This window comes from Onychomys torridus, chromosome 4 (assembly GCF_903995425.1).
Source record: "Onychomys torridus chromosome 4, mOncTor1.1, whole genome shotgun sequence".
Taxonomy (NCBI): domain Eukaryota; kingdom Metazoa; phylum Chordata; class Mammalia; order Rodentia; family Cricetidae; genus Onychomys; species Onychomys torridus.
The window spans coordinates 34,370,212-34,394,484 of NC_050446.1; the positions used below are offsets into that span (position 1 = coordinate 34,370,212).

At 40.5% G+C, this 24,273-nt stretch overlaps 1 protein-coding gene across 4 annotated transcripts in view; it reads left to right on the forward strand.

Annotated features, from left to right (window-relative positions):
* Positions 1-24,066, forward strand: part of Gpd2 (glycerol-3-phosphate dehydrogenase 2) — a 142,575-nt gene extending 118,509 nt beyond the window's left edge. For all 4 annotated transcript variants that reach the window (XM_036184674.1, XM_036184673.1, XM_036184672.1 and 1 more), the window contains 8 exons: positions 9,027-9,161; positions 9,368-9,543; positions 10,774-10,905; positions 11,704-11,862; positions 18,790-18,902; positions 19,019-19,097; positions 19,272-19,370; positions 22,205-24,066. In XM_036184674.1, coding sequence (XP_036040567.1) covers positions 9,027-9,161; positions 9,368-9,543; positions 10,774-10,905; positions 11,704-11,862; positions 18,790-18,902; positions 19,019-19,097; positions 19,272-19,370; positions 22,205-22,330 — 1,019 coding nt within the window. In that variant the 3' untranslated portion in view covers positions 22,331-24,066. The remainder of the gene's footprint in view (positions 1-9,026; positions 9,162-9,367; positions 9,544-10,773; positions 10,906-11,703; positions 11,863-18,789; positions 18,903-19,018; positions 19,098-19,271; positions 19,371-22,204) is intronic.
* Positions 24,067-24,273: the final 207 nt, after the last annotated feature.

Sequence of the window (24,273 nt, forward strand, 5' to 3'; positions counted from 1 at the left end):
AAGTTAGGCAATATACATTTAAGCCCTTTGTTTCAGTGATGACTTCTGAGCTGTCCTTTGTATCATCACCATGTCTTGGCATAATATTTAGACTTCAGGAAGTCACCTGTCTTTCAGGGGCAGCAGTTACACTGATAGCATATCACAACCATATGTTCCAGCACTAGTCTAAGATGTGTTCTTGGAGTTCTCCATGGGAAGGGAGTCTTCATCTACAAAACTTGTTAGCTAATTGACATGTTACTACTCATGATTCTTGAGCAGAAGTAAGTTAGTTAGCTATTGGTGGTTTCAGGGATTTTATTTTACAATCTAATAAAGAGTTCTCTTTGATTGCATATATCTTTGATTGCAGATATTACAACAATGGTAGATTCAGTAGTTTAATCAGCTTGCATTAAAGAGTTGTCAAATCAAAAAGATCATGTTCTTTGTATCCACATTTCCAGGACTGTTGGTGGACTGGGCATACTTCACTTCAGTAGCTATACCTGTGGTAATGACACTCCAAGGTATATATAGTAGGCAAGAGTGAGTCTTTTCACACTTAGTTTTGGTAGAGAGCAGATATCTCTCAGCTCAGTATGCATTCCCATTGACCATCTTGGAACATAAGCACATTGATCCATTGAACCTTTCACATTTAGGTGGTTTTCTTGCAATACCCTTGCCAACAAAGCAGACTTTAGTGACCATCTTCTTTCATGCTTTGTGTGTGTATGTCTTGTTTGATTTCTTCCCAAGGACGAAATCACTTTCTCACCTTCTCTTTTTGCTTATGCTGAACTATGTGGGGAAGGGCACTCTGCTTGTGGTAGAGCTCAGCCTTCAGAACTAAAGTTACTTTGGGACTTCTTGGAATGTTCGTGAATCTTTCCATTTTTCTTTTCTTTCCTTCTTTCCCTCTCATGGTAATCCAAATGATCTCCCTAGCATCCACCATGTAGTTCAATGTTCTCATTCTGTGGTAGTGATAACCACATAGCCATTGGCTGCAGCCTCCAGGCTATGAAAAGGCTTTCAACATTTGGGGTCTCAGAGACCCACTCGCTGATTTGCTGCACCTCAAACAGGAAGCTCAGGATTTGGTAATGACATTACTTTTGTCATCTTTCTATGATCAAGGAAATGGTTTAATGGTTTAGAAAAATAGTCTTCATCTATTTGTATGAGCAGTCTTACAATGCTGGCTTCTGTGGAGGAAATACAGACACCATTTTTATCTGGATGCAGCTCACTAGCATTTACGAATCCTTCTTCCCTATATTGTTGTTCCATTGTATAATGATGTATTGAACTAGTCAAAGAGCTCTGGAGAATGGTTCAGATTAGTTTAATGGATTTGTCCGTACTGTATATTATCAGTTACTTCTAATTTAAAGTAATGTATATAATTCTACCTGGAATAGAATCGCTTTGGATATTTGCAACAATAGCATACAATTATTAAATAAATGTAATTAATTTTCACAGCCAGTCTCTACGTTCAACATGTACTACGTGGAGGCAGCCATGCTTTGTTTAACATCTCTATTTAAGTATCTTTTTTTGTTTTTCGAGACAGGGTTTCTCTGTAGCTTTGGAGCCTGTCCTGGACTAGCTCTGTAGACCAGGCTGGCCTCGAACTCACAGAGATCCACCTGTCTCTGCCTCCCGAGTGCTGGGATTACAGGCGTGCGCCACCACCGCCTGGCTATTTAAGTATCTTAAACCTTCTTGTAATGTAAACTTAATCCTTTGTTTGTCCATTGTAGATCTGGATGGAGCTTAGATGTCTGGCTATGATTGTGTTTCAAATGATAACAATTCCCACTCCTTTTTGTATTTGCTTGTATATAGTGTGTCAAGAGTAGGGTCATAGGTGTACCCCAAGATTGTGAGAACAAAGTATAGAACGAATTCAAGAGGAGGCAAGAGTATGGACACTTTCTTAGGCTTTCTCAGGTACATGCAGTAAGGATGAGAAACCCAGCTGCTTCCTGTGTTGTCAGTCTAGTGGCAGCAGTGGGTCCTGGAGAGCCACTGTGTCCAGGATGAATGTGAAAATCTGCCCCTGATAGGAGCTTTGACATCTGACAGAGGTGGTGGCATTTTTATGCTACCTGTAAATAGAGAAGACTTGGCCATTCCTTCTAGAGTCCTCTTCAAATCCCTTATCCTGTGGTTATCAGGGAAGCGGAGAAACTTAACAAAAACGACTTTTTAATTCGAATGTTTACAGAAGCGGTTGAATACTGAGCAGGCTTTTCCCTTAGTGGCTTGGGTGCCGTCTTGAAGAGACTAAGTGTCCTTTAGGTTTAGTATCCAGGAGGTGACAGCTCTGTCAGCGGTATGCACCTTTCCTCTTAAATTTACACTTTAACAATTTAATTAAGAGTCCTCCTTCACAGTTTCTTTGCGTTCTCATTTCTAGTTGACTGGACTCCCCATATTTATTAAATCATACTTAGACCTGATAAAGGGGAGCAGTTGGCGAAGCTTTCTGTATCTTATGGTGAAGACTTTCATAGTCGTGGGCTTTTTCAGGGTATTTTGGTAGAATCCAGTAGTCTCTTATGTACTAATGAAATGTGGAAGAAACAGAGGTGTCACTCTCCAGACACTTTTAAAATTGTCTCTTTGTGCTGTCTTTCCCAGCTCTGCTGTCACGGAGTATTGTAAGTGTCAGACACACTGCTATCCAACATGTTGTCAGTCTCTCCCTCCTATTTCTAAGAGAGATGTAGTCCCTGCATTAGTTGAAGCTGAGGGACAGTGACTTTTTTTTCCCTCACAGATTGATAGTATTGGGGAGTGATGAGTCGTAAGTAAATCTGACTCTGATATGACCATCTAAATACTGTACAGTACTTTGGGTAGTGGTTCTGGATTATACAATGTGATATGGGGTCTGGTACAGACTAGATTAAGTAGTTTCTCTGTTCATTTTAAGGAAGCCGTCAGATACCTTTAGGATGATGTGTGCCTGCATATGGGGTGTGTGTGTGTGTGTGTGTGTGTGTGTGTGTGTGTGTAGGCACAAGTATGGAGGGCAGAGAACCACTTGGTTAAGTTTGTTCTCTCTGTCTCTTTTTATGTGGGATTTTGGGACCAAATTCAGATTCCCTGGCTTGCACAGCAATTGCCTTTACCCTCTGAACCATCTTGGTAGCCCGGAGCTGCAGTTTTAAAATGTTTTGCATTCATTGCATTTCATACGATACAATCATATGAAAAGGTTTTATTAAATGGAAAAGTAAGTTCTGACAGCAGTTTCTGAGTCTCCTCAAATGGCTCGATCCTTAAAAGAGAGAGGGAGGAGAGAAGCGTCAAATCCTCACACTCCATGGTGCTCACAGCAGCTGCTGCACTTCTGCAGGATGCCTGGGAACAGTTCTGCAGAGCATTTCTCCTGTTGGGAATAAACTCGTGTCTTCTTTCACGGTTTAGAAAGCTTTCTATTCGCAGGCTGAAATTTCTAGATGACTTGTTTGTTCTTTGTTGAAATGGGTAATTGATATTTCTGCAGTTCATGTTGAGTTAGGACGAAAAATGATCTTTTGAAAAATGTATCATTAAGTTACTGTACAGAGGTTAGTCAGAGGGACACCATGGTGGGGACCGAGTTACAAGTGCAGTGGACACACAGAGAGTGAAGATTTGCTGGGCGGGCGCTTCCTCCAGGTGCACAGTGTTGGGGTGCTTCTCAAGGCCGCCTCTGCGCTTGCACATGGGCTTGCACATGTGCAGTTAGTAGTGTTTATAGATTGCCTGTTATTCAATTAACAGCCAGGCTGGTCATATCAACTCACTGCAGACCTGCCTTTTCCCTGCCAGAGATTGTACTCGGGTTATCAACTTACACAGGCTTGGCTGTCTTCCAGCTGTTTAATTGGAGTGTCACGAGCCTTGCTTTTTCTAGTTTCATTAGTTTATAAATGTAATATGGTATCTTATTTCTGTGATTAACACTTCATTCCAGCAGGTTAAACACGCTGCTAGAGAAGTATTGATTTCTGACACTGTTTCCCTGTATCCATTTAGATATTTTCACATGGTTCTTTGGTGGTTTTTTTTTTTGTTGTTGTTGTTGTTGTTTTGAGAGTGGTAAACATGAGGAAGAACACCCCAAAACGCACACCTAAATGACTAATGCCAATGCTTAGGCTTAATTGTCACTTCCTGTGGTTTTCATTTTCTATTAATTTTAAAATAAACACTTGTCTTGCCAAGGATATGAGAGGAAAAGTATTTATTATATCAGAAACAACCACATTAAGGTTTTCTGTTTTCAAGGAGCTATGATGAGCTCTGCTCACCTTTACTATTTCTATTTTATTCTTCAGATCATAGAGTAAACCAAGTGATTTATTGATGATATAATAGAAATGAATTTGATAGGGTCTCCCTATCTAGCATGGCCTGGAACTTTCTATATAGACCAGGCTGATTTCCAGTTCAGAGATCTGCCTGCTTCTGTCTCCTGAGTGCTGGCTTTAAAAGTGTATATCACTGCTCCATGTTATCTGTTTATTATTTTTTAGCCAGGGTCTCATTTTGTAGCCCAGGCAGTTCTGTCTCAACCTCTCAAGGATTCCATGCTGGAGACACCACTCTGGGCTGCTCAGAGAACCATATCAGTATTCCAGCTAATATTTATAGCTTTTACGTGGCACAACATTTAGAATGTTGAGAGAGCTCAGAATCACCACCGCTAAAGACAAGTAACACGATGAGGAAGAGATGGAAGAGTAATGAAGTCTTGCTTACCTGTGGGAACAGAATGAGTCTGAGTTCTAAGACACCAAGGCCCCACTTTGCTGTTTTCCACAGATTTTCTCCTGTGGACATTTAAAGCAGTTCTCAGTCACGACCTTCTCTTGGTTACAAACGTATAAAATAGGACCAGTTTCAGAATAATAATTTGAGAGGAAGTGTCTTAGTTAGCGTTTCTATTGCTGTGAGAGACACCATGACCATGGCAACTCTTATACAGGATTTTTTTTTTTTTTTTGAGACAGTGTTTTTCTGTGTAGCCCTGGCTGTTCTGGAAGTCTCTCTGTAGACCAGGTTGGCCTGGAACTCATGGAGTTTCACCTACCTTTTCCCAAGTGCTGGGATTAAAGGTGTGCAGTACCACTGCTCTGCTCAAAGGAAAACATTTAATTGAGGCTGGCTTACAGTTTCAGAGGTTTAGTCCATTATCTGCATGGCGGTTAGCAGGCAGGCAGGCAGGCAGGCAGACATGGCCCTGGAGAAGGAGCTGAGAGTTCTACATCTTGATACATTGGTAGCAGAATCAACTGTGTGTGACACTGACCATAGCTTGAGCAAAGTCACACCTCCTAATAGTGCCACCCTTTTGGAGATCATTTGTTTTTTCAAACCATCCCCTGTAAATATTTTTCATTTCTTTGATCTTACAAGGTTAGTAAGAAAGGGGGATTGTTTAGGTATGAGAATACATTTTTCTGAGCAAAGCAAGTTACTCAAATGTCAGTGGGTGGCTGTGCCTTAGAAATGAAGGCAAGGTAGTCTTGATGTGACCAGCCAGCCATCTTGGTGATCTGATGGGATCAGCCTGCCTATGTTCTAGGGAGCTTTTAGAGACATGCATGTTAGCTATTTAAATTAAGTGCAATTTCACTTCCTCGGTCATCTAAATCACATTTCCAAAGATTAGCTGCTGCCTGCTGCTGCAGTTGGCTAGTGAATTTAGACTGTGCCAATAGCAGACTTTCCCCACATTGCAAAAACAGTTGTAGAACTGTCCTGCTCATCAGAGTCAAGAGCATTTAAATATTGTAGAGAAGGAAATGCTTGGGGTTAATGGAGTCCCTGAATCGAGGGAGGAGGTTCCAACTCATCTTCGAAAGCAGGAATTCAGACAGGAGAAGGCAGAAGAAGTGGTTAATTTAGTGATTGAGCTATGACTTAGGTAGATGTTAATCCTCTTTGTTCCACCACCTCCAAGGATTCTTGCCCCGTCCCCAGGACTGTTTCCTTCCTGGTTTCAGCATGGCTGCGAAGCTTGCAGAAAATGAGGAAACACGCTGGTGACTCGTTAGCCCACCTGTCCATCTCCCCTAGATCTCCTCCTTGAGTGAACTTTCATTTGGGTATGCTTCACACTTGTGCAAGGTTTAGATGTTACTTAAATATATCATCAAGGGAGCTGTCTGTCAGCTTCAGTTAGCTGCCATGTCTTTTCCTTGAAAGTGAGAATTAATGTTTCTGTGTTTAGGTGTTCTGTACTCCCTGGACAGAGCACACAGCTGTAGCCGTGAGCTTGAGCCACCATTGCTGAGTTTGCGTGGTAGTGGGCTACAGACCACAAATAACATTTTGAATAATGCATAAGAATTATTGTGTCAAGTTTGGGAGATGTGGGCAGATGTGGGCAGATAGAGGGTAGGTAGATAGATGGATGATAGGTGATGTAGATAGATAGATGATAGGTGATGTAGATAGATAGATAGATAGATAGATAGATAGATAGATAGATAGATAGATGATAGATAGATAGATGACTTGACCTTACTCTGGCTTTAGTAATGTGGAAGTCCTGTAGGATATACAGAATACTTCACATTTTAAGTAAATTTTTATTATCCTTAAAATGTATCTTAATATTTTAATTCCAATATGTATCTGATAAATTTTCTTTTTTCTGTTTTGTTTTCAATCTATATTAGCTACTTTTTTTTACTTAGATTGTATTTTTTTGAGAATTTTATACATGAGTATAATAGATGCATTATGCTACCCCATTCTTCCTTGAAAGCCTGTGTACCTTACCCACTCCCTCTCAAAATGATGACATCTTTGTGATAAACATTTCAAGCTAAGATGCAGAGTGTAAAGAACATTCCTGGTTGTGAACTCTTTCTTCTTGATGATGAGCCTGAGGACCAGTCCCAGGAGTAAGGATGGAGGTGAGATTAATGTGTTCACTGTTTTCCTCCACACTCCTTCATGAGTGAACTCCTTGAGTGTCACAGGTTCCTCTTTTTCAGGCAGTGCAGCCTTGGGTGTGTGTTGTCTTTTGTCCATTAGAGTAGAAATGGTGAAGCCTTGGCCAGATAACTGCTTTGCATGTGCTTCACATTTATTCTGGAACCCCTAGTTTTCCCTAAAATACTTAAGAATTTAATCATGGAGCATCAAGATTTTAAACCAGATTCCTGATCAGTGTGGCTACCAAGAGAATTTCCCAGACTCTGGAGGGACTGTGCACTGACCACAGTGACATCGGAGGTGGTTTGGTTGTTTTATTTTTGACTCTGAGGGCTGTGTAAATGCTAATGGAAACAATAGTAATGTCCTGGTTAGGTATTCTATAGAGATCAAAGCACTTCACACTATTTGTGCTAAAAATGTTAAGACTTGTAGAATTCTGTGAAGCTGGGTTACCCGGAGGCCAAAGCAATCTCAGGATCACACCTATTTGAGAAAAGAGATGGTTCACAGAGACTGGAGTAGTAATCAGGAAGCCTGCCTGGGACTGACCTAGGCCCTCTACACATGGTCACACAGCCTGGTGTTCTTGTCGACTCCTAACAGTGGTGGTGAGGGCTGTCTCTGACATTTTTGCTGACTTTTGGGACCCTTTTCTTCCTACTAGGTTGCCTTGTCCAGCCTTAATATGAGGGTTTGTGCTTAGTCTTATTGTAACTTGTTATACCATGTGTGGTTGATATCCCCGGGAGGCCTGCCTTTTCCTGAAGGGAAACGGAAGAATGGATCTGGGGAAGAGGTGAGGTGGAGGGGAGAGACTTGTAGGAAAGGAGGGAGAGGAAACTGCAGTCGGGATGTAATATATGAGAGAAGAATGAATAAATGAAGATGTATATATATCTGGAGCAGAGTCCTGGCCTAAGGGCTCACGTGACCTCTTGCTGACCACATTGCAGCTGCAGGCTTCCTCAGCAGCCCATGTCCTTGCTCCCCTTGATCCAGTATAACTGCTGGCCGTCCATTCCCTCTTTCAGAGTAGAGTCTTTTAAGACTGGCCTTTAGTCAACGACATTAAACTATGGTACATTTATTTGCTTTAGTTCAGTTAATCTTCACCAGAAAGCTAATTTGTGTTTGAAACAGGATCTATGTAGCCACTGCTGGCCTGAAACTTAATATGTAGTCTAGGCTGGCCTCTAGCTTGAGGTAACCTTCTTGCCTCAGTTTCCTGAGTAAGGATTATACATGTCCCTGCCCTGATGGTAGACACCACTGATCTGTGTCCCTCACCCATTGTTAGATCAATAATAAATGTTTTTCGGCAATTATCTGATTGCTTGGTATCAGTAATAGTATTTTGCCAGAGATAAGAGAATAATTTTATAGCATCTTGAATATTGAGAGAGCTTACAAATATTACATAGCTACTTGGAGGAGCCAGTGTGTCCATCTCTGGGTCAGTCACAGAGGCTCGGGTTGAGAAGGGAACAGAGAATAGAAATGATCAGCAGTTGAGGCACACCTCAGTTTGAGGAGTAAAGCCAGAAAGAACCAAGTTTGATGCTGGTACACCCTGAAAGGCTATTTGCCCGGGACGAGTTAGTCACTCATGATAGTTGCTTAAGGGGATTATCCCCAATGCTCTGGGGTCTGTGAGTTGAAAGGAGAGGACCGGGATTAGCAACTGTCTTCGACAGAGTTGGGCCTGCTGCAGCTGCTCACGGGTGAGTGGAGTGGAGGGAGAACACATCTGGCCAGGGTTCTGTCATGAAGATCTTTGTAATTCTGGAGGAGGAGAGAGCCAGGCTTCTTCTAGAAGGAAATGTACCAGTTTATAAATGTCTTATTTTCTCTTTTTTCCCCATTGGGGTTCGTGACATTGGCTTCTGTGGCTTTCTCTTTGACACCTTTGCTTGTGGTCTTCAGGCCCTTTGCTCCCTCAAGCTAATTGTTTTTGTGTCACACATTCCCACCCTCATAGTTGTTCCACTTCAGGTTACGGGCTCTGCCCTCACCTGTGCTGCTGTACTCCTGCTGAATGCTTTCCTGTGCATTTCTGCTTTTGTGAAAATGGTTTTGATTTCCACCAGTGAGAAGAGGGGATGTCCTGGCAGCGTGGAGCGGTATCCGTCCCCTTGTCATTAATCCCAACTCCGCAGACACTCAATCCATCTCCCGAAACCACGTTGTTGAAGTCAGTGAGAGTGGCCTCATCACAATAGCAGGTATGGTGTGTGTGTGTGTGTGTGTGTGTGTGTGTGTGACTCACTCTTTGGATTGTCCCCCTTCACTCTAATAAATGAGTATTTTGATTTTATGAGTCCTAGTATAACCTTTTTGCCAAGAGGGGACTACTATTATCATTGGTAACTGGTTAATTATCAGAAAAATTCAGAATGCCAACTTAATAGCTTAATAATCTCTCTCCTAGGTGGGAAGTGGACGACGTATCGCTCTATGGCAGAAGACGCTGTGAATGCAGCTATCAAGGTTCACAACTTGAAGGCAGGACCATGTCGGACAGTTGGGCTGTTCCTTCAAGGAGGCAAAGATTGGAGCCCCACACTCTACATCAGGCTGGTCCAGGACTATGGGCTTGAGAGCGAGGTTTGTGTACATCGCCATACTACCTTGCTTTGATGCTGAGATCACATTCAGTAGCCGAGGTGTGGCCTCTCTGACTCAGAGTGACCTTTTGCTGTGCTTATCACTCTTGTGTCCCGCAAAAGAAAATAAGAAAAGATGACCCCAACTTTATTACAGTTGCCTCAAAAGTGATGAACGTGGGTCTCTCTTTGAAATCTGCAATTTATTTGGTTTGTTCCTAGTGTACAAATTACCCCCACTTCTTTGCCTCGTGAGTGAGAGAAGGGCTGTTCTTCAGAAGGGCCAACGTGAAGCTGATGCTTCATCTGTCACTGATCTGGTGCTTCGTGAATGCCGAGTCAGCGCTGGCCTAAGCATTCCGAACCCAAGTGGTTTCCTCCTACACAGTCCGGGTCTAATCCTCCCCGAGGACTATTAGTTACAGGCCGTGAGAAAGCTGACAGCATAAGAATGTAGTGATCGTCTTACAACAGTGTGATCCACTAGAGTATACACTTACTTCATACTTTAAAAACAGTCAGTCATGTTCTGAAACAGGCTATTTGCCAAGTTCATTTAAGTGATACTTCTTTGGAGTGAAGTTGGGATTTACCACTTGGCCTACATATTATATAGATTTACTCAAATGTTATTTCAAGCATGTAGTTCTTCTCTGTATTGTATTCATGACATTTTAAATATTATTTACACTAATTCTACTATCAGCTATATATGTTTATATAGAAATTGAAATACAATACTGATAGATTAAAGAAGTATAATTTTAGCTATAATTCTGGTCATTGAGATGTACAATGTTTAGTCTACACAGTATTGAGAAATCTGAAGTATGTTGTGTGTTAAAGGGCAAATACCTATTATACACATGCAATAAAACAGTTGTTATCGAGTACTCAATTAGTCTATATTATGATCTGCTTTATATTTATATGAATACTAAGAACATTTTTTCAGTATAACATAATTGTCTTAATAAAACTATGCCTTTAACCAGCTGCCAAGAAAAGTGGCATTCACTGTTTTCAATGTGTGTAAATTAGCCTTTTTGACCATCATTTTTACATTTGCATAAGTTGAAACTCTTCATGTGGAAAGCAACATCAACTCATAAGCAGTAAATAAAAGCAGTTAATTAAATTAAAAAAAAAAAAAAGAATGTAGTGTTGTCTTATTCTGTACTGTAAAGGAATGACTTCCAAGTGCCTGTCTAATGCAGTGTTCTTTCTGTAGGTGGCACAGCATCTTGCCACCACCTATGGTGACAAGGCTTTCGAGGTGGCCAAAATGGCAAGTGTGACCGGAAAGCGATGGCCCATTGTTGGGGTGCGTCTTGTGTCAGAATTTCCGTACATCGAAGCAGAGGTATGTGGTGGTCACAGGAACTGCGTGCCTGTGCTCCGCCATTCATCTGGGCATTCTACCTTTAGTAATTATGGACTACTAAGTTTTTAAAACACACAGGTCAGCCAAAATCGGGAGTAAAGTCTCTGGCTTTCACAAACATCACAGTGATGTTGGTCGTGGTAATAGTATGAGTGAGTTCCAGAGTGGGTTCAGAGAATCACAAGTCTGTAAACTTGTTTGTCTCAGAACTCGCTGCTCTTTCAGTTCACATCCCTTCCATCTTGACTGGTTCCTTGAACTCCTGCTTTGATAATTTCTCAGAGATTTGTCTGATTTCTCAGCGTGCTTTCTGATGCTGTGAAAGCAGAGACCATGCTTTGTCTATTTGTAATTCCTTATGCCTTCAATCAGTGTCCAGCAAGCTCCACTTGATGGTCCCTGAGGCAGAAAACTTGACAGCCCAAGGATCTGACACTGTAACTTTTCTGTCCTTGTCCCCTGCATAGTCAGCCATGTAAACGGATGTTTCCACTACGTATTAGCAAAGAGGAGTGATTCCTGTGGCTGGTGGGAGGTGATGCAGTCCGCATGTCTGTGCCTCGTTCTCTTTAGAAGAAGACATTCGCTCACCCCGTTTTCCAGCCTACTGTGGTAGGCTGAGGGGGAGCTCGTGCTATGCCACAAGAGTGACTGCATCTGATGGAGAACCCAAGCAGCTAGAGAAAAATAACAGCTTTTCTTAAAGCATTTTTTTAGAAAATGCAAAACTTGACTATTTTAAAAAAGAGTCAAACCAGCAATTTTTCTTTAATTTAGGTGAAATATGGGATTAAAGAATATGCCTGCACTGCAGTTGACATGATTTCACGTCGCACTCGCCTAGCCTTTCTCAATGTCCAGGCTGCAGAGGAAGCGCTGCCCAAGATTGTGGAATTAATGGGCAGAGAACTGAACTGGAGTGAGGCTAAGAGACAGGTACTGTGTAAAAGTCTTATGACCACAGTTACATTTATCAACGTGTAACAGCTTGGTCTGTTTGTAAAGGCTTGCTTAACTTTTGATGATGGTTTTAGGTTTCCTGCTAATGTCTGTATATACATATCTAATATTGCTAGGTCTTAAGAAAATGAAAGATATATTCTTAGGATAATTTTGCTGTTATATAAATCTAGAGAATGCTTTTTAATCCCTGGTCATAATTCCTGGGAAAGAAAGATATGAATAACAGTTGGATGCAGCCTTTTCTGAGTCTCACCGAAAACACTCTTAGAACATGATTAGTAGAATTTCTGCTCTTGACAATCCTTTGAGAAGAATAGTGGTTTCACTGCCTGACCACAAAGGGCCTATTATTTGTATCACTTAATATTTTAAAAAATGAGAGACATTTACAATATGAAGAAAGACCAAAGTACTATTTGATGTCTTATATTTATTGCCAAATTAAAAAAATAATTCCAGTGATGCTTGGATATGCATGAAGGCATAAACATATACACACATACATATATATATAAACCCATGCCCTTCCACCCCCACCCCCTTACACACACACACACACACACACACACACACACACACACACACACCCCTGGGCTTGTGGTAATAAATAGAAAATCATCATCTTCTTCTTCTCCTTCTTCTTCCTCTGCCCTTCCTCCTTCCTTCTTCTAACCCAGACTATTTTCATGTGCAGAGGGATCACATTATTTTAAACACTGAAAAAATACCTTCTCCATTTACTGAGCCCGGTTCTTTCTTTAACTGAATCTGTGCAACTTTTTGTGATATGTCCCTGATTAACTCTGGACAAACTCACTGAGGATATTCACACTGTATGACGTGATACACTTGTCCGCTCTTGATGCTCACTTTATTTGGCCGGGTAGTTACATTTGGCACAGTTGATTTGACTCTCCCTCTTGCACTGAATTGAGAGAGTTTGCAATGTAGTCCAGGCTGGCTTTGAGGTCTCCATACTGCTTTTACCTCTGAGGTACTGTGATAGTAGGTGTATCCATAATCCCTGGTTTGAATAATTTTTTTTTTTACTTAGGAGTAATGTTTGTCTTGAGTCACTTCATAACTCCTTCAAGTGCTGTTCCTAGAGCCCTCTCCACGTCTTAACAGCTCATTGCCCCTCAGTTGCTCGGGTCTCAACTTTAGCATCATATCTTGTCGAAAGCTCCTCAATCTTCCCGTAATCATCTTTTTCAAATCATGATTGAGTCTCACCCTTTCTTATCGCATTCACTATTGTCACCTTGATATAGGCTACTGGTGTGTCTCATGATCATTGAACTGCCTTTGGGGATTTTATGAGAAAAGAATCCATATTTATCATTGGATATATCCAGAGGCCATAACAAAATGCACTTTTTTTTTGTTTTTTGTTTTTTTGTTTTTGTTTGTTTGTTTTTCAAGACAGGGTTTCTCTGTAGCTTTGGAGCCTGTCCTGGACTAGCTCTGTAGACCAGGCTGGCCTCGAACTCACAGAGATCCACCTGCCTCTGCCTCCCAAGTGCTGGGATTATAAGCACAGAATGCACATTTTTAAACTGGTTTTTGATATATTAGATATGATCATCAAAGGACTTAATGCTGGTAGGTGGGGCAAGTGACTCTGACTGAGATTAGGCTAGGAACACTGCAAAGTATAGAAACTGGAGCAATAAGGAATTACATAGGAGAACTAGAAAGGAATAGATGCTAAGTTGGGGGGGGGTTAAGAGGACGAAGGTAGCTGTGACTCAGAGGAAAACAATACATTAGGACACTGTAACAGAGTACTGCTAGTGGGATGCTTCAGAGAGCAAACATTTATTGCTCAAAATCATTTCTTTACTTTCTAACATGAAGTCTAGGGTCAAGACACCATCAGGTCTCCCCACCTTTTATGCTTCATGGACAGAAGGCTCCTTGGCATATTCACGTGTCTAGTGAATGAGCATTATCGAGCATCTTGTCATGTGTTGACAGTGCAGACAGCATTGGGCCAATAGCCTAACCTTCAAGTGTTCATATTATGATGTAGATCACGAAGGTGGAATTCCTGGGAAATGTGGGAGAAAGGATAGGTTCAAAGGCTTAAGTTTAGTCCATCATCATCACGTATGGGATTACAGGCATGTACTGTCAGGCCCCTCGACAAAGGGGTGTCCTTTACACAAATTTTGTAATTGAGGAAGCAGATTCAGTTTCTATAAGCATTAAACTGTACAGCTGGGTTCAAAACCTGTCCCCCAACCCTCTCCTGCTGCCTCCGTACTGCCTTATAAACTCTTCCAGTTTTTTTTTTTTTTTTTTTTGAGCTGAGGACCTAACCCAGGGCCTTGTACTTATTAGGCAAGCACTCTACCACTGAGCTAAATCCCCAACCCCCTCTTCCAGTTTTTGAGTCTTAGCTTTTCATGGAGACAACACAAGAATGTCACTGCCTACCACTTTTCTATGTAGAAGAGTCGGGGAAATGTTCTTATAAACATTACAGTTGGAATGTTTAGATAGGAGCATATTTTGTGCTAAGAGGTAGGAAAGAGAAAGTTCTAAAAACCGGTTGTGCTTAACATTTCCAGGTACACTGGGATTTAACTTGATTCTAAACTTTGTGAGTAGACAGACATTCTTAGGAGCACTCCCAATCTCTTTAAAGTAACAAAGACTAAACAGCTAAAGATGTTATTCAGTATCTGAGGCCCAGCAGCTTAATGAGAACAGTGGACAGTCTGGAGAGCACAGAAGAGAAGGAAAAAAGAATTAAAAGGTTAGAAAGTTGTACTTCTGAGAAAAGGTTAAAAGCTTTGGGATTATTTAACCTGCAAAAGCGAAAGAGGAACAGGGTGATAAATAACTCTGCATAGATGAATTGTGTTGTTTCTACGGTCAATACCTAATGAGTGACCCGTATACTGAGCATAGTGCCAAGTAGTTTAGGGGAATAATAAATAGCTCATAGTTTCAAGGACCTTGAACTCTAACTAGGTGGATACAGTACATGCCTATGTCAGGAATGCTTGTATATTTTCAAGTTTACAGATATACTTAGAGATGCCATTCTTGGAGACTGAAAGTCAGCTAACGTGGAAGACTAGAGCAGGCTGGGCAGCTCTCTGTTGAGTTGGGGGGTGACTGAGGAACAGGAAAGGACACGAAGGGAAGTGCCATCGCCAAACTGTGTACTCCTGGGTGTGATTTAATGTGTGGAAGATGATGACTCCATGGGTAAACAAGGGGACTTGGCGTCACGTAAATAAAAGAAACTTTAGTTCAGATGCTTTGGAACTTTTGAAATGCTGTGTGTTTTCTCAGTTCCAACAGAGAAATTTCCTTGGAGACCTCAGACTAAACTTGCTTTTGAGGAGGTCTGAGCAGGAAAGGGCATAGGCCTCACTCAGAGCATACTTAGGGAAAGGCTGTCTGGAGAGAAAGGCAGATATTGTAATTTTCATGTAAGGTACATGATTATTTTCATTGTGAGACTTTAAATTTCAACTTTAAAACAGACAGAAGACACAGTCAAATAGGAGGTGACTCTGCATAAGCTGTATTCCAGTCAGGGAATGCAATACCAATTTCAAAAAGCAGAAAGCAAATATGTCTTTGTGATCTAGGAATGGTCTTCATATTGATCACGACTGATTTTCTAAATTATGTTCATTAATTTTGTTATGTTCACTAAGTTTATTATCATTTAGCAGGAAGTGTGGGTTATGGGAGGCTAATAAGGGGTCACCAAGGAAAAATGTTTTATACATGTCATTTTCATAGTAGAGTAAGGATTAGATCAGGAAAATGCTATAGAGGATATATATCCATTTCATACAGTTTCATGAATCTTTGAGAAACCAGTAGTTTTGTAGCTAAATTGCCAGTTTGGACCTCTGAAGAGGTCTCTGATACCAGGTTGTAAGCACTCTGTCCCTTTGACCTGATCTTTGGTTCCAACACTTATGTTACAGTGCTATAAGCAGAGAAGTAAATGGATATCTGTCGACAAATGTAACGAATGGTAATCCTCATACTAAGTTAGGCTAACTTCGTTTATTCAAGCTAGGTTTGATGGGACTTAGCAATATAGCACACATGAAAAGGAAAAAGAAGGGTGGCTTCAGTTGACTGTGACTGCCCATCAATTAACAGTGGACCATATTGTCCCCTACTGAATGTATTCCATAGTTGTGTTAATGTAGGTCATGTAACTAGAGAGATGGAATTGATTTCTGCTCCGTCTAGGTACTTACCGCATCTCTGTAGGAACTGTTTGGTTCTGACAGTCGGATTATATGACAGAATCTATGTCTGGAAGAAAGCATTCAACATGGCATAGGGCTTTCAGGTCATGCTTCTGCTGAAGTTCTTGGCTAACAAATCTCTAAAGAGTAAAGTACTTGATGTTGCTTTCAGTATGTGACCTATGATACAGAAACATACTAACTAGGTTGTTCTAGTGTAGCAAGTCTTGGTCTTCCCAAGCCAGTTGGAAGAGTTGGAAGGAGGTGCACTGAATTCAACATAAAATGCTTCATATGCACACCATCCTTTCATGGGCCACTTTGAGTAAAGTCTATCTCAAGTGGTAGTGTGGCCGGTTGGTGGTGGCACACGCCTTTAATCCCAGCACTCGGGAGGCAGAGCCAGGCGGATCTCTGTGAGTTCGAGGCCAGCCTGGGTTACCAAATGAGCTCCAGGAAAAGGTGCAAAGCTACACAGGGAAACCCTGTCTCGAAAAAACAAAAAACAAAAACAAATCAAGTGGTAGTGTGATCTAGACAGACACCTAGGCTTCTGTTTGTGTGATCTATAATGAATGGAAACACTAAGTTAGGGAATACACTGAGACATGGATGGAAAAATTTCTTCGCTCTTTGAAATATCACGGTTATTTGGTGGAGTGTGGATGAACTTCACAAGCAATGACGGAATATGAATTGAGTAAGAGATTGTCATTGGAGGGAAGACTCAGAGACAGCATGTCCAAGGACATGAATTTCAGAATAGTTTATGTCAAATGACTGGAAACGATTGATCAAACAAGAAAATCCATTTTACAACCATGACTGGTGAATTTTCTTATGTGAAGAAAGAAGTCTGCCAGTGTAGAATGCCATTGGAGATATAGACTTCATGTTTTATTTAACCACACAAATGTTGATGTAGATACATTTTTAGTTTTTAAATTCAGCATTATGTAGCATTCATGATGTTTTATTTCTTTTGCTGCATCTATTTCTGAAGAGAAAGGAGGTGGGAAAGGAATAATCTCAAAAAAAGTTTGTCTTCCTAAGAAAAGAGAGTACCAAGCCTTGTTACTGCCATTGTCTGCACAGTGTAGTTTCTCAGGCCTCGCTTCATGGGCATTTCAGTTTCACATTCAATGTTTGGGGCCTGCTGAGTTTGTAACATTGTTTGATGTGAAGTTGAGATTGAAGATATATATTTGCTTTGCTGGGTCATAGTGCTTGACAACCTCTCAGTGGTTTAGGGTGTAGAGACGACTCAGCTATTAAGAGGGCTTGCAGCTCTTGCAGAACAGCCCACCCCAAAACTGGGTAGCTCACAACTTGTGCCACTCCAGCCCTGGGGAATCTGATGCCCTCTTGTGGGCACCATGGACGCCCCACACATGCATATACTTCCCACACATGTAGACATAAATAAAAATATAATATAAATAAATCTAAAAATCAATCTCAGTGGCTTAACACAACCCCTTTGCTTGTTTGTTTTTGTGGCATGTTCTCTCTATGTAGCTCTTGCTATCGTGGAATTCCATATGTAGACCAAGATGGCCTCAAACTCACAGAGATTTGCCTGCCTCTACCCACCTTAGCCTGGGGATCAAAGATGTGTGCCACCATACCCAGCTCAGCCAGTATTTGATGTTTTTCCTTCATGTCTAGATTGACTTGTGTTATTATAAACCATGGTTATTCTCAGGGAACAGGAACAAGAGAGATAGGGAAAACCAGGATTTCTCTTTTTAACATATCTCTCAAAAGTGCAATATCTTATATCTATTCATGTTCTATTGGCCAAAGTAAGCCACATGACCAAAGCTCATAAAAGTGGCATTAAGAAATATATATGCGTGGGGGAAGGGTGTATATGTGTGTGTGTGTGTGTGTGTGTGTGTGTGTGTGTGTGTGTGTGTGTTCATGCACATATTTATACATGTGAGGAAAGTTACTTACAGTATACACTATAGTATAGTTACTTGAGGTACTTAGATGGGAGATTGACAGAATGGGAGCTAAGGGCAGTACTTGTTGCAGTAGCTGACTGGGGGTACTGAAAGAAGGCAGTGAGAATGCCTGGAGAATAGGCAGCTTCATGGTGTCTCTATGGCTGTCAGAGGCCCCTGACAGAACTTCTGCATGGCTCACCACAGGCACTGCAAGCCACGGTAGAGGAGATGCTCAAGTCCTATATATGTTACTCTTCTTTTCTTGTCATCAGGCTTTAGGAATTTGCTCTTTGAGAATTTGATAGTCAGTAACACACAAGAGTACACTACAGTAAAAAGAGACATCAGTGCTACATCATTTAGAACAGGAATCCTTATATTGTGGGGAGGCAGTCAAACACAGGCGGTGACATGCTCTATGACATTTAGGAAAAGATGAACTGAGCCCAAGGCCCACCGGATGGTCCCTGGAGCCAGACAGAGGTCAGGGAAGAATCAGGAAATGCAGGTGGGTGTACCAGGTGTGTGAGCTTACTGCCATGTTCTGTATCTGAGCGTATTAGACTGTGTCTTAAGTTGCCCAACTAGAAAGAGCGCTAGTACTTCACTAAAACTGCGTGCTGGGTCAGTGAGAACCAGTTTCAGGTGAAAAAAGAGAGAGAAAAGTCAGTAGGTCCTACGAGCCTGTGAACTCTATGTATGTGTCTTTTCTGTTTCAGGAAGAACTTGAAATAGCCACCAAGTTTCTGTACTATGAAATGGGCTCCAAGTCTCGATCAGAACAATTCACGGATCGTACTGAAATCAGCCTGATGCCTTCAGACATAGATAGGTGCCTCTCAGAGCTCTTCCCCTTCCTCCTCCAGCTCCTCCTCTTCCACATCCTCATCCTCTTTCTCCTCCCTCTTTTATGTAAGTCTGTTTGCATTATTCAATTTTGTGTTGCAGGTATACGAAGAGATTTCATAAGTTTGATGCAGACGAAAAGGGCTTTATTACCATTGTTGATGTTCAGCGTGTACTAGAGGTAATACATGGGTTTCTTATTATTATCAGCTTTAGTATAGAAGGATATAAAGATACTATTTATTAGCATTTTCACAAGTCATTTTTTTTAACTTTTGCATAGTCTAGTCATATTAGAAGAAGGCTACACATTATTTTTAGTTAAACCTCATTCCTCTGTTGCTTTTCTGTCTAGAGTATCAATGTGCAAATAGATGAAAATACACTACATGAAATTCTCAGTGAAGTGGATTTGAACAAAAATGGACAAGTTGAACTCAATGAATTTCTGCAGGTGAGTTGTGATGAGACAGATGCATTTGTCTTTGCATTTGCTTGTCTCTATCCTAAGAATGGGATTCTTAAATCTACTCAGGAATCACTTCTTCCTGAACATGTAGCCGGAGTCAGCAACAGTTGATCTGTCCACCCTCGAGGATGAGGCTCTGTTAGTGCCTACTCCTTTGCCTTCTCTTTATAAGAGGTATCGGTTTTCTTGGCTATTTAGATTAAATCCAAGTTAATTGTGGCTTACAGAATTGCACAAAAGGTATGGTTTTTAAAGAATGATGCCATGGAATAAATGGCTGGACCACTGCTACACTGAGAAGCAGCATAGTACTTCTAATATGGAAAGTCATTTTTTTTAAAAATAGGAGAGATTATAACCTATAGTTTCATTTATTGAAGAATCATATTCACTTAAGAATATAATTATTCAATTCTTATATTTTAATAAACCAGAAAAGCAAATGAGAAGAAAGATATAGTCTGGAGTCAAGATGGCAAATTGAAACATTTCCATTTCTGATGTTTCAGTAACCAAAGTTTCAATTGTTCAATCATTATAACCGCAAAAGAAATACAGTTTGCTACTGTAACTTCACACTAGATGCTCTGCATACTAGAGGCTTGCTAGTTGAGTTCTGTAAAAGAAAGAAATTCAATACTTTATCCCTAGCTGTCCATAGGACTCTGATCATTTGAAGAATGCACGGCTTTCCCGGCAGCCAGGTTGTTTTCTGTGGTGTTTCTTGGGCAGGTATTTCAAATGAATGCCAGGTCTTGCTTGCACCATGGCAATGATGAATGCTGAACATGAAATAAATTAATGCTGGGATTTTGGTCAATGTCAGCCCTTTCTTCACTGTGTCAAGTTAAACAAACAAGATCAAGGCAAAGGAAATGGTAATTGTCTCTCTAGAGATGAGCTGCAGATAAGAGCATTGTTGAATCTAAATGCAGAAAATTGTCACAGGTTGTGGCCAGCATTACAAAAAGAATGTTTAGTTCTTTAACTAACTGTTTCACTAAATGCAAACTTTAAATCGTGTTTGAGATTTATGGTTAGGAGTTAGAAAACATTTAATGCCTCTTTTTGTATAGTTTTTCTGGGGAATATTTTATTACCTCAGAATTTTCGAGAACCCTTCTTCAAAGGAACAGCTTGTGCTTCGTTTCCTGTGTTTTGTAAATAAACAGCAGCATTTTGACTTGAAAATCTCAGGGTTCTAAAAACAATAAGAATCTAATTTAATAGATGTGCTGTGTGGCTTGGTTTTAAGAAACTTTCTTGAATGCAGTAGAGTTAAGCACATAGAAAATAATTTAAACCACCTGCAGGTTTTCTTGTAGAGTTTTTAAATAATTGAGTATTTCCTATCCAGTTCTAAATGAAAGCAACCATTCATGTCTTCAATAAGTACACAGCATAATTTCCAAGTTATAAAAACACTGGCCCCTTTTCTCACGAAATCTAGTCACACCTAGATATTATTATTATTTTTTCTTGCAGTATGGTTTTCAGATACATATAATACTTACTGAAGAATATTAGTTTTTTGAGGTTGGTCCAGGAAACACTATTGGTGGCTGAGAGACATGCCTATCTTTGATAGCTGTTATCTCTGATAAATTCCAAGGGTCTCCCAGAATCAGGAAGCAATAAACAGAAAATTGTTCTGTCTTTAGATGCCAGCAGTCCTTAGATAACATAGTTCTCAGTTGGAAAATGTGTTTGCACATTTGATTGTTTAATGAAATATTGTCCTTTTCTGAATAGGAGGAGCCCACATTTCTCCTGTTAAGGGTCTGCTTTGGATGTGGGTGTACATTTTCAGTCATTATACTGGGAGGATCACTATGGAGACTGCCTGGTTGTAGGACTTCGTTTCAGGTCTGGGCTTAATGACACTTGTGCATGGAGGAGTCCATCTCTTATAAGCAGTCACTTGTGAAGCAGCTTTTAATAAGGTTAGGAGATTCAGATCCAGCCCTTGGGCACATGCCCACGTCTCCCATGTGGAGTACGTTTTTCAAAATGTATCTCCTCCACAGGCTAAAACCCTAACTCTGAAATATTTTAAATATTTTTTATATGTATCTTTTAAAAAATAACTAACTCTATTGAGTACATTTTTTTTAAATAGAAGAAATTAGATCAAGAGAAACCAATAGTTCAATATTGATGTGAAGGAAAGGGAGAGAATTATACTGAGAATTATAAGATGCTTTATAGATTAAAGGCCTTTGCCTACTCCCTGCATGCAATTTTAGAGCTAATTCTGAATTTATCCATTGGATAAAAATGAATTAGCTAAAATCTAGGTAGTAGAGTACTTTCATTCTTAGGGCAGATTTCTCAGTCCATTTTCAATGATTGATATATAAGTTTGTTTAAAAAGATAAAGGAATTTGAATTTAGAAGATTTGAAGTTGTCAGGTACAGTAACACGGAAAAAGCATAATTAAATGTAGGAGGTCATGGTTTGTCTTTGCTCTATCTCTGAGATTCCTTTTAGGACTTAAAAATAGAATTCAAGATCCAATATTTGAAGTGTAACTTTTTAAAAAGTGACCCAAATAGCACACTCCAGGCAAAGATGTTCATTAAATTTGCTTTTAGGGTAGCCTGATCTACTTAGCAGGTGCCGTCTTTGTCCGCAGTGTGAAATGTCTCCCTAACCTCTTTTTGAACTGTTTAAAAAGTTGAGTGTGTGTTCCGGGTCTGGTGGAGCGCTTCATTTGCCTCGGCCTGGCATGGTGGGAGCGGGTAGGTGCTAAGAGCAGTGACACCTACTGAGTGTGTAGGGAGTCCTTGCTGAGTGTGTTCTGGATTTTCTTTTGAAGCTCATGAGTGCAGTTCAGAAAGGAAGGGTTTCTGGAAGCCGGCTTGCCATCCTGATGAAAACTGCTGAAGAGAACTTGGACCGAAGAGTTCCAATTCCTGTGGATCGTAGTTGTGGAGGATTGTGAGTCTGACCAGTAAATCCACAGCCAACAAGCATAGGACAGCAAGCACCATGTACTAACCAGAGATGACTTAAACCACTCTAAATAGTGGCTATGGTAGCGTGGTTTTTAAGAAAGAAAACACTGGAAAACATTCCAAAACTTTTAAGACGTTGGTGTATTTGCCAACTTAATCTGCCAATCCTTTATTTGTATTTTCCATTCAGTCTAGCTTCTAAAAAGTGTTTTTCTCATTTTTAGTGCACATTGATTTAACGTTTTGTATCCGTTTTGTAACCTGCCAGACTTGACTCTGCCTTTCCATCCATTCACTCAAATCAGTTTTAATGACAGACCCCACAGGATTGGAAAGAAGCTGGAAAATGTTGTGAGCACCCAGAGCTCCAGAACTTGAACTTGTAGATAGCATTTTTTTTTTCCTTCTTAGAAAAGTCTTTGACCTGTTGACATGATCATGTTTTGGGAGACTTCTCAGCCCTTTCTTGCTACCTCCCCTTCAAGCAACTGCACACTTTCCTGTCTAGAGCAACACTGGTTAATCTGGAGAGGGAAGACAAAGTTTAGGTCTGGTTGAGATTTGGTTACATTTCGAAAAGAAAAGCTCTGAACGCTTCCAGGATCACAGGAGGAAGATAAAGACGGCATTGACATTTGCCGGGAGGTAGTGAGAGTTGCTTCTCAACAGTTCATTTTTTTCCCCAGGCACTGCTGGCTTCCTTTGACTATTATAGTTGCCAGAAAAAAACCCTTGCTTTTTTTACTTTAAAACCAGCATTTGAGTGGCAAGTTGGATATAATGGGATGAGACCAAATCTCTCCATTCCTTAAGGGAGTAATGATAAAACACAATTTTCAGTCCCACAAGTCCTGAATCTTGCAGCGTGTGGTATTGTCAGGCCTGTTCTTGTTGGGGTGGGCAATAGTCTTAGTATTTGCAAAGGGACAATGAAAAAGAATTGGGCAGACTTTAGTTAACATTAATTGTAAAATTACAATAAGGCATCCCACTTTAATATCCAAAGACAATGTGCTTGCCAAAAGCCTTTCTCTCTGTGTACTCAATGGGAAAATTCTCGTTCTACCAAAAATAAAAAATAAAATAAAATAAATCAAAAGAAGACCCCCCCCCACACACACACACACACACAAACCAAAACTGACTGTGCATTGAACTCAACAAATAATGCACCTAACAGAGATGCCAGCTGGAGGATGCTTCTGTTATATTCTGTTTGTCGTTATAACTAGTAATCTTAATATTTATTAAATGTGCTCCCTTTCCTGAAGGTACCAATGATTGGTTTTTGGTGCATCATAGGAAATGGAGCCCTTGTTTCATACTTCTCTCCTGGCAGGCTTTGTTGCACACACCATGTCCTAGCTCTGTGAACTGGTACAGAAAGCACCTTCCTTTGTGTTACTGTTTCTGCTTACAAATACAGTGCCTTTCTGCCTTGTTCAGTTTGGGTTATGAGTCTGCATATCGTAATATAAACTGGAAAGTTCACTTACAGAGCTCCCTGCCCTCCAACTTGCAAAAACTGTAGGGCGAGACAGCCCAACTCATTTTATTATTATTAAACAAAGTTTAGATACTTTACTTATGTAGGGTAACCTGACACAGAGCAAGGGATGTCACAGCAGGTACCACTGAAGTTTTTCTTTCAGAGCATGAACATTTTACACAAGTTTTGTATTTTTATTATTAGTTTTAATAAATGGGATCACGTGGATTTTCAGTTGAGTGTTTTTCTATCATGACAATAAAGTTCACTTTGGTACCCAGTGACATTAAGTTAGCAGAAAAGCTGTCCTTTAAGACATCCCAGATGACATATCACAATAGTCTACATCTGTACTCCCCTCCTCTCTCTTTTCTCTTTCTTTCTAGTTAGATCAAGATAACGATGGCTTGTATCACCCCTGATTCTCTTACAGTAGGGAAT